General features: G+C 49.1%; 1 protein-coding gene across 2 annotated transcripts in view; it reads right to left on the minus strand.

The window, feature by feature from the left end:
* Nucleotides 1-15,276, minus strand: part of MYO1D (myosin ID) — a 156,174-nt gene that overhangs the window by 92,877 nt on the left and 48,021 nt on the right. For both annotated transcript variants that reach the window (XM_014884801.2, XM_088179641.1), the window contains exons 12-14: nt 13,600-13,670; nt 11,723-11,797; nt 10,185-10,317 (exon numbers count right to left, since the gene is read on the minus strand). In XM_014884801.2, the coding sequence (XP_014740287.2) occupies nt 10,185-10,317; nt 11,723-11,797; nt 13,600-13,670 (279 nt within the window). The remainder of the gene's footprint in view (nt 1-10,184; nt 10,318-11,722; nt 11,798-13,599; nt 13,671-15,276) is intronic.

Below are 15,276 nucleotides of genomic sequence, written 5' to 3' on the forward strand. Positions count from 1 at the left end.
AGCACTGCAGACACGGCCCGGGGGGTCTGGCTGCTCAGCGGGAATCAGAAGGTTAAAACAGAAGTGACAGTGACAGGGTTCAAGGAAAGCTTGGACACGGTCGGGGTGACACGGAGGTGTTAGGTCATAGGTTGGACTCAGTGATCTCAAAGGTGAATCCACCCTGGCTGACTCTGTGATTCAGTGTTCCCCTCCTTCACACTCTGCCCTGACCCCTTACTCCTGGAGGGGAGCCCCACTGGCCTTTGCTGTGCACCCGCCCAGCACCACATCCCCCTCCTCCCCTACTGCGAGGGTAACAACATCAGTCCTCAGGAAAGACATCAAACCCGGGCAATTCATGGGATTCACTGCCCTGTTGGATATCACCTCTGCCTGCATCACCTCCAAAAGCAGCCTGGTCACTCCATCTGTGCTGAGCAAGTCAAACACTCCCAATTCCAACACGGCTGAACGATGGAAATGATGGAGCCCCAAACCCAGCTGCCCCCAGCCCACCCCCTCCTCAGAACAAACACAGGCCACCAGCACGTGGGTTCCTCTTTCTGCTGCATCTGGGACGTGCAGGGGGAAGGGAAGGTAAAATGGGGATGGGTGTCTTTATTCCACCCTGCAGAGATCCTGCCCTGTGCTGCTGGGGCTGACCCTGGATGTCCAGGTGAGTCCCACGGGGTCACACTTCTTTCCCTGCCAGCCCTCCTGCAACCTGAGATAAGCCCCATACGGGTCTGTTGGAGCATTTTGACATTTACTTTAATTTTCATGAGATTAAAGGTAGTTTTTGTTCAGGCCAGTATGACCTGTAACCAGCACCAGCCTGAGAGGGGTGGCTACAAAGCCTTTACACTTATGTTTATGGCTTTTGGAGTTCATTAATTTCTTCCTCTTCATGGCTGGCCTTTGCTATCCCACTTCTAACTCTGCTGGTATGTGAAAAGCAATTAATAATCAGAGAAGCACAAAACATCCTGAGTTAGACCCCAAGGCTCATCCAGTCCAACTCCTGCACAGACACCCCAGCAATCCCAGCCTGTCCATCCCTGGCAGTGCTGTCCAAACACTCCTGGAGCTCTGGCAGCCTCGGGGCTGGGACCATTCCCTGGGGAGCCTGGGCAGTGCCAGCACCCTCTGGGGGAAGAACCTTGCCCTGAGATCCAACCTGACAGTCCCCTGGCACAGCATCATAAAAAGCCCACCATAGCTTTTCAAATTGTATTCTTCCAACATTAATAAATAAAAATTTTTAAGTAGCCCTTGCAAAAGGAGTGGCACATCCTGCAGGCTGGCAGAGCCCAGCCTCAGCCTCAGAGAGAACTCCACGAGGATCCCAGTGAACTCAGAAGGTCCCAGTACAGCCAGAGACCTTCAGAGGACATCACAGATACACACAAACTGCAGCATTCCAAAGGCAGCTCTGACATAGGGATAAAAGGAGAAAAACAGCCTGGGTGACATCTTAACGTGACAAAACATCACCTCTGATAACCACAGCTGATAACCAGCAGTGACCTTTCAGCAGTCAGGACCAGATGAAGAAAATGGCTGTGAAACCACCTCTAACACTGCCCTGAGGAACCTGAGGGATCCCAAAAGGGAAAGCCCAGGAATTCTCCAGAGGAGCCTGTTCTGTTCCAGCACTCCTGGATGGCCTCAAGAACCCACAGTGGTCACAAAGGGGAGGAACAGTCTGAGGGAAAACAAAGGATTAATTTAAGGGATTAATTTATGAGAACAAATGCAAAGTTCCATATTTAGCAGAAGTGGTTGGTTAATAAAGAATGAAAAACTGATTTGACCCTGGTGCTAAAGAGATCCAGGAGCTCCAGCTGATGTGAGGGAAATCCATGTTTCCATGTTTTTCTAGGAAAGGGCACAGGAACAGGAAAATTGCAAGACAAAAAACCCAACACATTTCTAGTTCTATGAGCATCTCATGCAGCCAGGGCACTGCAGTTCAAGTGGGAATGTGAGTCAGGGCAAGAAAGAACAAGAAAGATCAAAAATCCAGCAAATGTGACTCAGAGGAATTGTTGGTTTAGCCTAGAAAGACCAAGGAGGCACAGAACCCCCCTGGTGGGAGATTCTGTGTATTTAAGGGATAGATATAAGGAAATGCAAACATTCAGCTTTAGGACAAAGAAGTCATGGCTTTAACCACAGTATAAAAATTCAAACCAAGCTTCAGGAAAACAAGGAGTGGGAACAGAATGCCTGTGGGAAGGAGGGAACATCCATCAGTGGGGAGAAGAGCCTGCAGAAGGAAGATACAGGCAGAGGTATCCTCAAACAGGAGGTGAATTAGGTGCACTCCCAAGGTCCCCCTCAGCCTTATTTTCTATGATTTGTCTATTCAGCCTTATTTCTATGGGCTGAGGTCACTTACCCAATCTCAGGATAATATGAAAGGCCCCAAATTGCCATTTCCCTCCTGTAATGCTGAGGGAACAGGATCATCTGTGGCTGTCCTAGCTAGTCCTGACACAACCTGAAGCTTTGCAGCACCATGGACCAGCCCAGGGATGAGTGTGAGCTGTAAATGGGCCAAGAGAGGGAGGCCTTGGAAAGCAGAGCCACAAGCCACTGGATTTGGGCAGGAAGGTTTCCCTGCTTTCCTAACGATGACATCAGCAGCACCAGGCTGTGATTTCTCCAGGAGAGCTGTCCTTGGGGTGGGAATAGAGAGTAAAAACTGAGCCAAGCACCCACAAGGAACTGGCAGCATCCTGGCACTGCCCACTCTCCTGGCAGCAGCCCAGGAGCCGGGATGGGTGTGAGGAGTGTGGGAGAACCAGGAGGATGTGTGGGCACCATCCGTTCCTGCACCATCTCCTTCCTCCCAGCGACTGCAGCGCTCCCCAGCTGTGTCAGGACCTGCTCACCCCGAGCCTTGGCTGGCTCCTCCAGCACACAGGGAGCACTGCCCAGCTCCCAGGGCAGCTCCCAGGGCAGCTCCCAGCCCCAGCCCAGCCCAGCCCCAGCCCAGCCCCAGCCCAGCCCAGCCCCAGCCCAGCTCCCAGGGCAGCCCCAGCTTCAGTCCAGCTCCCAGCCCAGCTCCCAGCCCAGCCCCAGCCCAGCCCAGCCCAGCTCCCAGCCCAGCTCCAGGGCAGGGTTCTCCTCATCCAGCTCCTCTCAGAGCAGGGGCTCAGGTGAGGAAGGAGCACCATGGCCACAGTTTCCCCAAGGCCATGCTGGATGGCCTTGGAGCAGCCTGCTCTAGTGGAAGGTCAGCAGGCACTGCACAGCTCCCAGGGAATGGTCAGGGCCTAAGGAGCTCCAGGAGCATTGGGACAATGCTCTCAGGGATGCACAGGGTGGGATTGTTGGGTGTCTGTGCAGGGCCAGAAGTTGGATCAATGATCCTTGGGGGTCCCTTCCAACTCAGGATACTCCATGATTCTGAGATGAGCTTTGAGGTCCCTTCCAACCCAAACCATTCCATGATGATTCCACAATGATGATGCCACAGCTCCATTCTGTGCAAGCTCATCTCCCAGGTCAGCACCACTGAGCACTTTCCTCTGCCACAGCAATCCAGAGACTCACAGAACCATTTAAGGTTGGAAAAGACCTTTGAGATCATCAAATTCAACTGCAGACCCAGCACCACCATCAGTTCACCACAAACCCATGTCCCCAAGTCCCACATCCACACGTTTTTCAACAATTCCAGGGATGGTGACTCCACCACTGCCCTGGGAAGCTGTGCCTGCCAGGGCTGGGAAAACCCTTTCAGTAAAAGAAGTTTTCCTGATATCCAATCTAAACCTCTCCTGGCACAATTTGAGGCCGTTTCCTCTTCTCCTGTCACTTGCTCCCTGGGAGCAGAGCCCAACCCCCACCTGGCTGCACCCTCCTGTCAGGGAGTTGTAGAGATCATTCTTTTCAACTCAGCCCATCCCAATGACACTTGTTCTCCTTTCCTTAAGGACAGAAAGGTGACACATAATAAGGTGTACAATTTTAGGAGATTAAAGATATTTCCATATTCACTTTTTTTGACTTTCTCCTGGAAATCCTCTCTGCATGGAAGGTGAGAAGGTTTCCAAGTTTCTGAGAGCTGGACTCTTGGCAGCTCTCAGAACTTGCTGTGTGTGTGACTGTCCTGATCAGCTAAATCCTGGCTCCCATCTGACTGGGAATGAGCTGCTTAGGGAAATGTGGGATATACAGAGAACTCTGAATGACACCTGGACTTGGATGCTGGGGAAGAGCCCAGAGCTGTGAAGGTGAATGGGCAGCACTTTCCCCCTTCCCCTCCTGCTGATCTTCACTCTGGGCCACTTCCCCATCGCCACCATGGACAAAGCTCTCTCTGTGTCAGGAGAAGGGTCCCCAACATCAGATGGTGCCAGGCCAGGCCAGAGCTGCCCTGTGCTGCATCCAGTGGCAGGATGAATAGAAATAATCTAAATCCCTTGAGGGGGTTGATATCACAAATATTCTACATTCAATCCTCAGAACTGCAACACCTTGGGAACAGCATCCAAATTAAAGAACCATGGAATGGTTTGGGTTGGAAGGGACTGTGAAGATCACCCAGAGCCCCCCCCCTGCCATGGGCAGGAACACCTTCCACAATCCCTGGTGGCTCCAACCTGGCCCTGGACACTTCCAGGGATGGGGCAGCCACAGCTTCCCTGGACATGTCTTTAGGAGCATGAACTCCATGAAATGCCACTGGTTCACAACAGCAGCCAGCTCTCAGCTGTTCCTCAGTGCTGTCACAGACCCCCCAGCACAGGCCAGGCTGCCAGGCACAGCTCTGCCACTCAAAAATGCAAACCCCCTCAAACCCCCTCAAAACCCCCTCAAATCTGTGACTTCAGGTCCAGCACAAAGGGCAGTGACTGTGCCTGCATTTAATATAAAAAGGTTGAAATCCTTTGGAAAGCAGAAATGGGAAGTGCCTGCGTAGACAGGAGATCATCTATCAGTGCAATTACAGTGTAATTAAAGCCTCTCAGAAACGACAGCTCCTGGAGTAAATTCTAAAGTAGATTATTCCATGCTTCCAATCCCCCAGCCCCAGCTCTTCAGGGGGATAATTATGCAGCTCCCATTATTGCTGTCAGAGAACTGCATTTTGTAAAGGGAAGAACCGAAATGCAGAGACACAAAGGCCCCAGCTTTGAAAGCTCTTTAGATGTCTAATTGCAGCTGATTTTGATTTTTTTTCAATCAAGCTGAGCGATTTTTAGATTTTTAAGTGTTGAAAAGAAACCAAACTGGTTTTAAGCCATTGCACCCTAAACAAACTCTTTCTTGAGGGGTTTATTTTCTGTACTTTATAGCTCCTTATGTGAGAGAAGGGATAGGACAGGACTGACAAATTTGTGCTGGACGTGTTCAATCAGTCACAGTGGTGACATTATAACTTAGCAGAGGTGAAGCCTGTCAGCCTGGATAGGAGAGGGGAGAGATGGAAGGAAGAGTCAGACAAAAGGAGTTACAGAGAGGAGGAGAAAAAGAAAAGAAACAAGGAGGAGATGCATGTCCAGAGAGTTCCCAGAGAAGATCATCAGTCACAGCTGATCACAGGGTCAGGATTTACAAAACAGCCACCCAAAATAATCCACCACACAGAAAAGAGCTTGGGCAGTAAAACATGTTCTTGAGAAATGGCACATAGCAAGTGGAAAAGCCAGTTTTTGTTTTGAGTGGTTTGATTTTGGAAAGAAACATAGCACTTTTATCTACCTACGGGACGTTTTTGCCCCAAAAAAATCTGGAAATCTGGAAGATTTCAGCAGCATTGAGATACCAGTGCTGATAAACATAATTTAAACTCAGTATGCTCCAAAACCAGATTTCATGGAGTCACAGAATTGTTCAGGCTGGAAAAGCCCTCTGAGATCATGGAATCCAGCTGATCCCCAGCAGTGCCCAGGCCACCACTGACCCCTGTCCCCAAGTGCCACATCCACAGGGCTTTTAAATTCTTCCAGGGATGGGGACTCCAGCACTACTCTGGGCAGCTGTGCCAATGCCTGACCACCTTTTCCATGAATAAACTTTCCCAGTATCCCACCTAAACCTCCCCTGGCCCAGCCTGAGGCCGTTCCCTCTCCTCCTGTCCCTGTTCCCTGGAGCAGAGCCCAACCCCCCCTCCCTGCCCCTCCTGTCAGGGAGTTGTGCAGAGCCACAAGGGCCCCCCTGAGCCTCCTCTTCTCCAGGCTGAGCCCCTTCCCAGCTCCCTCAGCCCCTCCTGGGGCTCCAGCCCCTTCCCAGCTCCCTTCCCTTCCCTGGACATGCTCCAGCCCCTCAGTGTCTTTCTTGTTATGGGAGCGCCAAAACTGCCCCCAGGATTGGAGGTGTTGCATTTCCAGCCACATTTCCAGTGTCTCCATATGGACTTGTGTTTGCAGAAGCTGAAATTAAAACCAGATTTGAGAACAGCCCCTGCACTGTTAACAACAGCAGTGCCATGGCACTGACCCTAGGGAAGCTCCTGAGACATCCCAGTAACCACAACACCTGCCCCTCCTCTCAGAGACTGCAGAGCTCTGCTTCACCACCGAATTCCAGGCTTAAAATGGAATAGCAACAAAAGAGAATTTTAAAGGTTGCTATTTTAAATGGAAGAAAAGATAAATAACCACAAATGCTGCAGCTACTGTAGCCACAGACTTTGACATTCTGGTGGTGCTGGGCTGATGGTTGAACTCAATGATCTTAATTAAATGTCCTTTCCAGTCTCAACAATTCTAAAATTCCAAGATTATTGTTATTCCTGCCCACCAAACTGGCACTTTTGGAGATTATTCCCCCAAGGGATGGATTTAAAGATACTCTTGCTACAGCCAAAAGCCCTGCAGCTTTGCAGGGAGGCCAAGCATGAGGATCAATAAAGAGGAGCTCTTGGGCTGCCATCCTGTTCCAGGACTGCAGGAACTGAGCATGTAAATGTGGTCTGAAGGAGTTTTCAGAGAAGCACTGAGGCAGAACAGCCCAGGTGAGACAAGGAGCACTGACTGCACTGGGAACACCAGGAAATGTCAATAAACCCTCAGCTCCAGCTGCACAAAACTCAAGCCTATCTGCAACTTGGTTTTTTGAGAAACAGCTGAGAATAGCATGAACTGGTGTTACCTCCCCTAAAGAACCTCATTTCTCTGACATCCCCAGACCTCAGCAGTTTGTGCAACCCTGTGTTCAGAGCTGTTTCCATCAGCTGTGACCACAGGCTTCCCAAAAAAGTCCTGCAGGGTCCAAGCCACAGTCAAGACACACAGAAAATGTCACTGTTGATTTCCCACTAGGGCAACTTCATTCCCAAATTCAGCACAGGAAAAATGAGCAACAGCCGCAGGGAAGGATGAAAGCACCTAGAGCTGCAGTGATGGTGTCCCCAAATCAGAGAGTGGCTTCACCCTGCAGAAGAAGAGCCAAGTGTCCAAACTGGCAGTGACCTGAGGCAGAGCATCCTGTTGTTGCAGGCATGGCCTGAATACCCAATTATTGGCTTGCTAATGACATGTGCACATCATTAACTATCCCAAAAGTCACCTCCCAGAGATGCTCAGGGCAGAGCAGCCAGACAGAAGCTCTCTGCACTCTGATTTACTGCTTGAACTACACAAAGGTTGTGTTCAGGAGCCTTACCTAAGGAACCTCTCCAAAATTTAGACCCTTTAAAATGACACAAGCCTGGCTGCAGGATGGGTCTCACCAACACAGCTCCCTGACAGGAGGGGCAGGGAGGGGGGGTCGGCCTCTGCTCCAGGGAACAGGGACAGGAAGAGAGGGAATGGCCTCAGACTGGGTCAGGGGAGGATCAGTTTGGATATTGGGGAAAATTTCTTCATGAAAAGGGTTGTCAAGCCCTCGAAGAGGCTGCCCAGTGCTGGAGTCCCCATCCCTGGAAGTGTTCAAAAAAGATGTGGATGTGGCACTTGGGGCAGTGGTGGCCTTGGCCATGTTGGGGATCAGTTGGACTCGATCTCAGAGGGCTTTTCCAGCCTGAACAATTCTGTGACTCCATGAAATCTGGTTTTGGAGCATGCTGGGTTTAAATTATGTTTATCAGCACTGGTATCTCAATACTAATGAAATCTTTTCTCCATTGCTATTCAACAGAAAATCAGGAAAACACCAACAGCTTCAATACAAGTTTCTCAATGAAAGTTTAGGACAGGTAAAAATAGGAAAGGACTGCACTGAGATTCACACAGGAACCTCTCAGTGAATTTGACTTGGAAACAGCTCCTGGCTGTGCCTACCCTGGAAAAGGCTGGTAGCTGTGATGGAGATACTGATGATAAATGCACTGAAGCAAATTAATTCCACCCAAACCAGACAGCCTTCAGTGAGCAATGCTGGTACCCACTGATTCAAGATGGATAAGGTGGGATTTAAACTCTCCATGCCCTGCTGGGAGCTGCAGGGATTGTTCAAACCACCACAGTGTGCAGCATTCTCTGGACTATTCTTACATCTACCAGGTGGCCTGGAATAATTTTTCCAATAAACAAGGAAAGGAAGTTTTTCCACGGATGCCTGCTGAACCTGCCCACTCCCAGCTCCCTGCAGAGCCCTGATCACTGCCCTCCCCACAACACCCCCAGTGATTCCTGCTGTCCTGAACCTCCTACTGGGCTGCCTCAGGCTCCCCACACTGGGCTGGGCACGAGTGATCGTGGCCACCCTGTAGGACCAGACCTGCAATAACAGCCAGCAGCACCAACAACTGCTCCTCTCACAACACAAAGCAACTCCCTGGGTTCCTGGCAGCTCCTGACACCTGTACCAGATTCAGGTCAGGGCCAGCCAGCACATTATGTGGAAGATGGACAGATCAGACCAGTCTTGACTCCTTGGGAAGCAGCCTGAAACCTGTCCCCATCCCCACCAGGGTCACAGCCACCTTCCTGGCTCTGACAGCTCATGGTTTGCCATCCAGGAAAGCTCCTCTCTGCCTACACAGTCACTCTCTCAATTTTGACTACTGGTGTCTATTTTAGCAAGGCCTGGCCTTGGGCTGGGCTCACAAGGCATCTTCTCAGGAGCCCAGAGGCAAAACATTCTGGGGGGAGCCACGGGGCTCTGCTCCCCACGGCAGTGGCTCAGCTTTGGTGGATCCCAGACCCTCCTACAGAGCTCAGATCAAACTCACTTCAGCACAGGAACACAAAAATACACAATCATGGAATCACAGAGTATCCTGAGTTGAGAGATCCTCCAGTCAAACTCCTGACCCTGCACAGACACCCCAACAATCCCAGCCTGTGCATCCCTGGGAGCCTTGTTCAAGTGCTCCTGGAGCTCTGGCAGCCTCAGGGCTGGGACCATTCCCTGGGGAGCCTGGGCAGTGCCAGCACCTTTGGGGAGACCCTAAAAATCAGGTGTGATTTCATGTCCTAACTCTGGAAACAAGAAGTGAGGGCAACTCTCTCTTCCTGTGCACAGCCAGCACTGAGTGGCCGTGCTCTGACCCATTTCCTTTGTTCCCATAATTCCCAAGAGGGCACTCAGAGCACTTTGCCCTTTATTGCTTAATTACTCTGAATGTCAACACACCCCAGCACCCTGGGCTCTCTGTTAATCTCCTGTGGGCTGCACCCCAGTGTCAGGAGTCCAGCAAGCCCATCCAGCTCCAGTAACACCCCAGTATTCCTCAGGGATCCCAGTGCTCACTTGGCTGTGTCACTCCAACAGCCCCTTCCCAGAGCATTCCCTTCCCCACCCTCCATCACACAACGTGCTGGCTGCCCAGGCAATGCCTTCTACCATAAAACTGAAATATCTGGAGAAATAAAAGCTTTCCAACCTCACCCTGTGGCCTGGCAAAGAGGAGGAAAGAAGGAACTCACACGGCTTTTTGTATTCCCATTGGCATGGGAAGCCAGAGACAATTTCTCCATCATGAACAGCATCCTCTGGGCCCTCTGCCCAAGGAGTTCTGCTAAAGGTGATTTCATATCATAATTATTACCTAAGACAGACTGGCTTTCCTACAAGTGAAAGATGCACTTCTCATGGAGGAACCAAAAATCCACCTTTTTCATGGGGGATGGAGGTGACCCTCCTTGAGACCTGCCCAGCCAAAATCTTATTTGGCACAGACAAGGCTTCTCTGCCTTTGATCAGCTCAGCTCCTGATGGGTGGGAGGGTGGGAATCTCTCCAGGGAGAAGCCACACTCTTCTCATCAGAAGTCAAAGTCAATTTTGAAACAGGAATCTTTACCTTCAGTGTCAGGTTGTCCACCAGTGCAATCATGGAGTTCTTGAACAGAGTAGCTGCTGTCAGAGGTCTCTTGGTGACCTCAGTGATGCTCAGTTTCCCTTCAGGCCACATCATCTTCAACACAGGGTTGGAGCTATGAGAGAATCTCTTTAATTGCAGTCTCCCAGCACAATCCAACAGTTGGTTTCTACCCAAACCCACTGCTGCTTCCAGCTCACAGGGCATCACCCAAGCCAGGGTGACACTCTTGGGCACAAGATTTTGTGCTCTTAAGAGCAAATTCAACTGAACATTCTGGAAAAACAACCAGAACATTCTCCCTTCAGATCAGGATGTGCAAGAATAGGACAGTGAAAATCCCACAGTGATCCATCAAAGGCAGGGGCTGCCTCACTGGCACAACAGAAGGAATTTAATCAACATAGAGGAGAGCCAATTCCCACACCACCCTCCCTTAGAAACTGTCACCTGTGTTCAAGCTGCATTTCTGCACCTCTCTTGATATATAAAGTAATTTATACACTTTAGTCTGTGTTTGTGAAGGGTTCAGGGTGAGGCAAACTGGCCCTGATGGATGGCAAGAGTTCAGGAACAGACAAAAACTGAGCACATTTACAGCAATCCAATGGCCAATTTGTCACAGGCTTTAATGTGCTGGAAGTGGTGTTTGGGAACAGGATTTTCCAGAGACTTCACAGAAAACAGGCTAAATTTGATAAAACCACACAGCAAATATTTTGCAAGGTTTCTGGTCAGTGAGAAGTGTTGAAAACAGGAACAGTGGGACTGCTCAGGGGAGCACAGCCAGTCAACCCAAAGGACTGCAGACCAATTTAACATCTGCACAGGCCAACAGTGCCCACCACTGCAGGGTGTTTGTGCCCACTGTCCTTTGAGCAGAGCCCCTGAAAGCTGCAGAATACAAAATGAGGCCATGTTTCATGCCAGGTCAAGAAAAACAGCTCCATGGGCACTTCTACCCACATTCTGATAGGATTTCAAATCTGCTTCTCAAGGCAACTTTTTTTCGCCCAAGACGTGACCTCATGGTTTGCATTTCTCACATCACTGCAGACATGAAAGGATTCAAACCTATCTCCCCATTTTCTTTCAAAACAGGGTGTTTTAGGGGAGGCCAAGGATATCTGTTGCTGACCAAAGCTTCCCAGTATCTCTAGCACTGATTACAGACAGAGCAGTGATGGTAAATCTGCAACAGGTTAATGACAAATCAGGCAAGCTCTGCACTATCTTGATTGCACAATCAGTTGGTTTCCAAAAAAAACCACTTTCAATTCTGTTCAATTAAATGCTGTACCAGAACAGAAACAACATGTACAGAATAAGGACTTTAACCTGAAAAATCCAACTAACAGCCTCTGGTCACGGGAGATGTACAAAGATCAAATCCCAAAGCAATGTGTTTTTTCAAACACACTGAAGACAGAATCACTGAAAACCTGAGTATCTGATAGCATCACTCCACAAAAAAGGATTCTGACAAATCAGATTAAAATTCACCTCATTAATATTCTTACCTGTTGTACATGAGGCGTTTGAAGTCTTGAAATAAAGTGTCCTTGTTTTTGTCAATAAATCCAGTGACTGAGTAACTGAAAAATAAAGGAAAACCAGAGTTCATTGCAAAGTAGCAAAGTCCTTCTGTGAGCTGTGGGTAACTGTGGAATCAGATCCCTGCACTCCTACAAACACAGCAGATGCTATTCCAGCCCAGCTCCAAGCCTATCACTAACTGCTGCAGGAGCAGAGTGTGAGACTCGGATCCTTGGGCCCAGCTCCCAGCAAAGGAACAACACAAGTGGCTTCAGAGAGCTCCTGGAGCTGTGCAGGTGCTGGCTGAGACACATCACAGCACTTGGGCAGGGGGGAGATGGCCCAGATTCAGGAGTTACACCCAGGATTCTGTCTCCAAAGTGAGTGTGTTTGTGTTAAATCCCAGAGAAATTCAGGTTTGTTTTTCAATCTGTGCAGAATGCCCCTCTCTTGGTAGAGAGAGTCAGAATTCCAGAGTAGCCTCTGAGAGTGACTGGGGAGCTCCCCTGGAAATCAATGCACACAGAAACACACATTTAGATTCCTTCCTTCCTTCCTCTATTCCCACAGGAATGCCACTCCAGGAGGTCACTGTTTCAGGGTTTCATCTCTTCTCCAAATCTCAAGGCAGGCAGTGCTCTGTCCTCATGGAAAAGGTTCAAAATCTATCCATTCAGTGACCCCCACACAGATGTTTCCTGAGCTCCAGATCCCAACCTGCAGGCTCTGGGATCAACCCACAACCTGCAAATCCCTGTACAGAGCCATCATCAAATCACAGCCATGGACAGGACGTTTTAAAAGGCATCCAGTCCCATGGGCAGGGACACCTTCCACTGTCCCAGGCTGCTCCAAGCCCCAGTGTCCAACCCAGGACACAACTCAGGCACTTCCAGGGATCCAGGGGCAGCCACAGCTGCCCTGGGCACCCTGTGTGAGGGCCTGCACACCCCCAAGTCTTAGGACTCCATGTAACATCTGAGCCTGAACTATCTGTGATTCCTTCCACATTTCAGTTTTCTCTTACACCATTTGTCAGCCACTGGCAGTTCAGAAGGTTCAATCACTAAGACAGCACCTATATTTTCTTCTCCAAAACCCCTGAAATCAAGGATGTCTGTCAGGAATTGCTCAGCAAAGACTCCAGAGGATAACCTGATCACACTGGTTGTCCTTGGAAATTAAAGGCAAAATTAATCCCAAGGTAAAAGAAACCATGAATTATTTCCTCAGTAACTCCCTTTTTTCTGACATGGGAAGTTACACAAATCCTAAACCACTAAATGACTCCAGTGATATTCCACACAACAGCTTTCCCAGCAAATGGTTTCTACCATGTGCATCCTTCACTTCCACTCACTCTCCCTTCCCACTGCTGTCACCTCCTGCACTTGCTCCTGAGGCTCCAGGCAAGCACTTCCCAACCCTCCTGCCCTGATCCCTCCTGCAGGTTATCACTCCCCTGTGCTTCCAGCCTGCTCCAACTGATTGGAGAATGTAAAGCCAGAGTTATATAATCACACCAAACAGATGTCTAAACCACATTTTATTAGCTCAGTGTAGCTTTCTTGCATAAACACTGCTGCCTTTTTTCCCTTTTTTTTTTCCCTGGAGCACTGCTCTCCCCTCACCCCCCACACCTCACTCTCCTTTTGTTTCACTCCAAGAACAAATTCCCACTCTGCAGAGCACGGCACCAGCAGAAGATTTAATTGATAAGCAAGCACTGCACCCTGTAATTGTGTGTGACAGCTATTCTGGCTTGCACCAGAAGCAGCAGTAAATCAGAATATTGTACCACTTCAGAGCTGCTGGGAAGACAAAAATAGAAGGTGCAACTTTATTTCTGAAGGAAACTCACATCACATCTCCAGCATAGTGCTTGATCCGGAAGTCTCTGTCGAACTCCAGCGTTTTGTCTGTGGCACAAAGCTGAAATAAATTCACATACATTAAAATATCACCCATGGATTGATATTAAAACACCACCCCTGGATTTACAAGCTCCATGGAAGAGCAACCTGCCTTCAAAATAGCACTGGGAACGACAGGAATTCCACTTTCTGTGTGTATGTGCAGATGTGAAACGCACTGCTGGAAATGTTTTCATGCATGCACTGTAAGAACATGTGCTTGTACAAATGAAGCTGCAAGAGCCTATAATTTTATGAAGAAATTGATATTATCTCAGAAACACCATTATGCAAAAGAACACTCGTGCCTGTAGAGAAACATTGCACCCACGAGTTAATTTATTTCTTTTTTTAAGTTCTTCCTTTATGTTTTTTTGCCATTGCAGTGAAACTCCTCTGCAGAGAAATGGGCCAAGTGCTGTGACAACAGCAAGGCTTGTTCAGCCTCAGATCCCTCCTGGTAATCTGACACCCCTCAAACAGGGATCCTCCTGCAGATCCACTGCTCCACGCTCAAATTCCCATCCCATCCCATCCCATCCCATCCCATCCCATCCCATCCCATCCCATCCCATCCCATCCCATCCCATCCCATCCCTTCTGTACAACAGATGATGTCCAGTGCCCACGTGGCAGCTGTTCAGCAGCAGTGGCTGTAACACACTCATCCCTTCAGGAATAGCAGGAGCCAAAAAATCCATCAGGGTCAGCTTAATTAAAAAGGGAGTATGAGATAAGAATGAGGATTTTGTTATAGGCAAAAGGAGCAGGAGGATGAATTAAGTCTTTGCAGGCAGCATTTAACACCACCGAGGGCTATGAGCAGATATCTGCTCATAAAGTCTTGAAGAAATAAAAGAGGAAATTAGCATGGCTGAAATGCAGGGCAGGAGGGATGATTAGAAGCAGGGAGATCCACTCCAAAAATTCACCTGTGTCCAAGAACACAAAATAGGTTGGCTCAAACTGTAAGAACAGATGAAAAAAACAGAATATATTTTACACAAAATTAATCACAAGGAGGAGCCCAAGGAGTGTGAGTACCAAGGTCCCCAGGAGGTCCCAGAGGTGTGGGAAGTCCAGCATGGCAGGGCAGGGAGCACCAGGAGCTGCAGAGCTGATGGATGACCAAGGTGCAGCAGAACACAGGGAAAATGAAGGAACGAGGCAATAGCAGGAAAACAAAGCCATTTTTCTTGCTGTAGCTTTGTTCTCAGCACGGGGCTGGGCAGTGCCTTTTCAGCCATCCAAACACACAGCTCAAACCAACAACTCCATAAAGGGGTAAATACCAAATGGCAAAAGAAATGTGTCTGTGCTACCAGGCAGGGCACAGCTGGCAGCACAAGCTCCTCCTAAAGCTCATCCAGCTCTGGAGAGGCTGGAAGGAGCCATAACACAGCAATCAGGGATTTAGGAGCCATAACACAGCAAACAGGGATTTAGGAGCCATAGCACAGCAATCACAGATTTTGTTGTTTGCTGGTTTGGCTTTTTCCAAAGGAGTGATTCTCTCCAAAATTTGTGTTTCCTGGACAAAGTAGTTGAAATTAGTGAAAAAAAAGACCAGCAAATCCATTGATACACTGAATCATCTGCTTGGGTTTCTGTGAGCCCTTCCATGA

This window comes from Sturnus vulgaris, chromosome 27, assembly GCF_052056855.1.
Source record: "Sturnus vulgaris isolate bStuVul1 chromosome 27, bStuVul1.hap1, whole genome shotgun sequence".
Lineage (NCBI taxonomy): Eukaryota > Metazoa > Chordata > Aves > Passeriformes > Sturnidae > Sturnus > Sturnus vulgaris.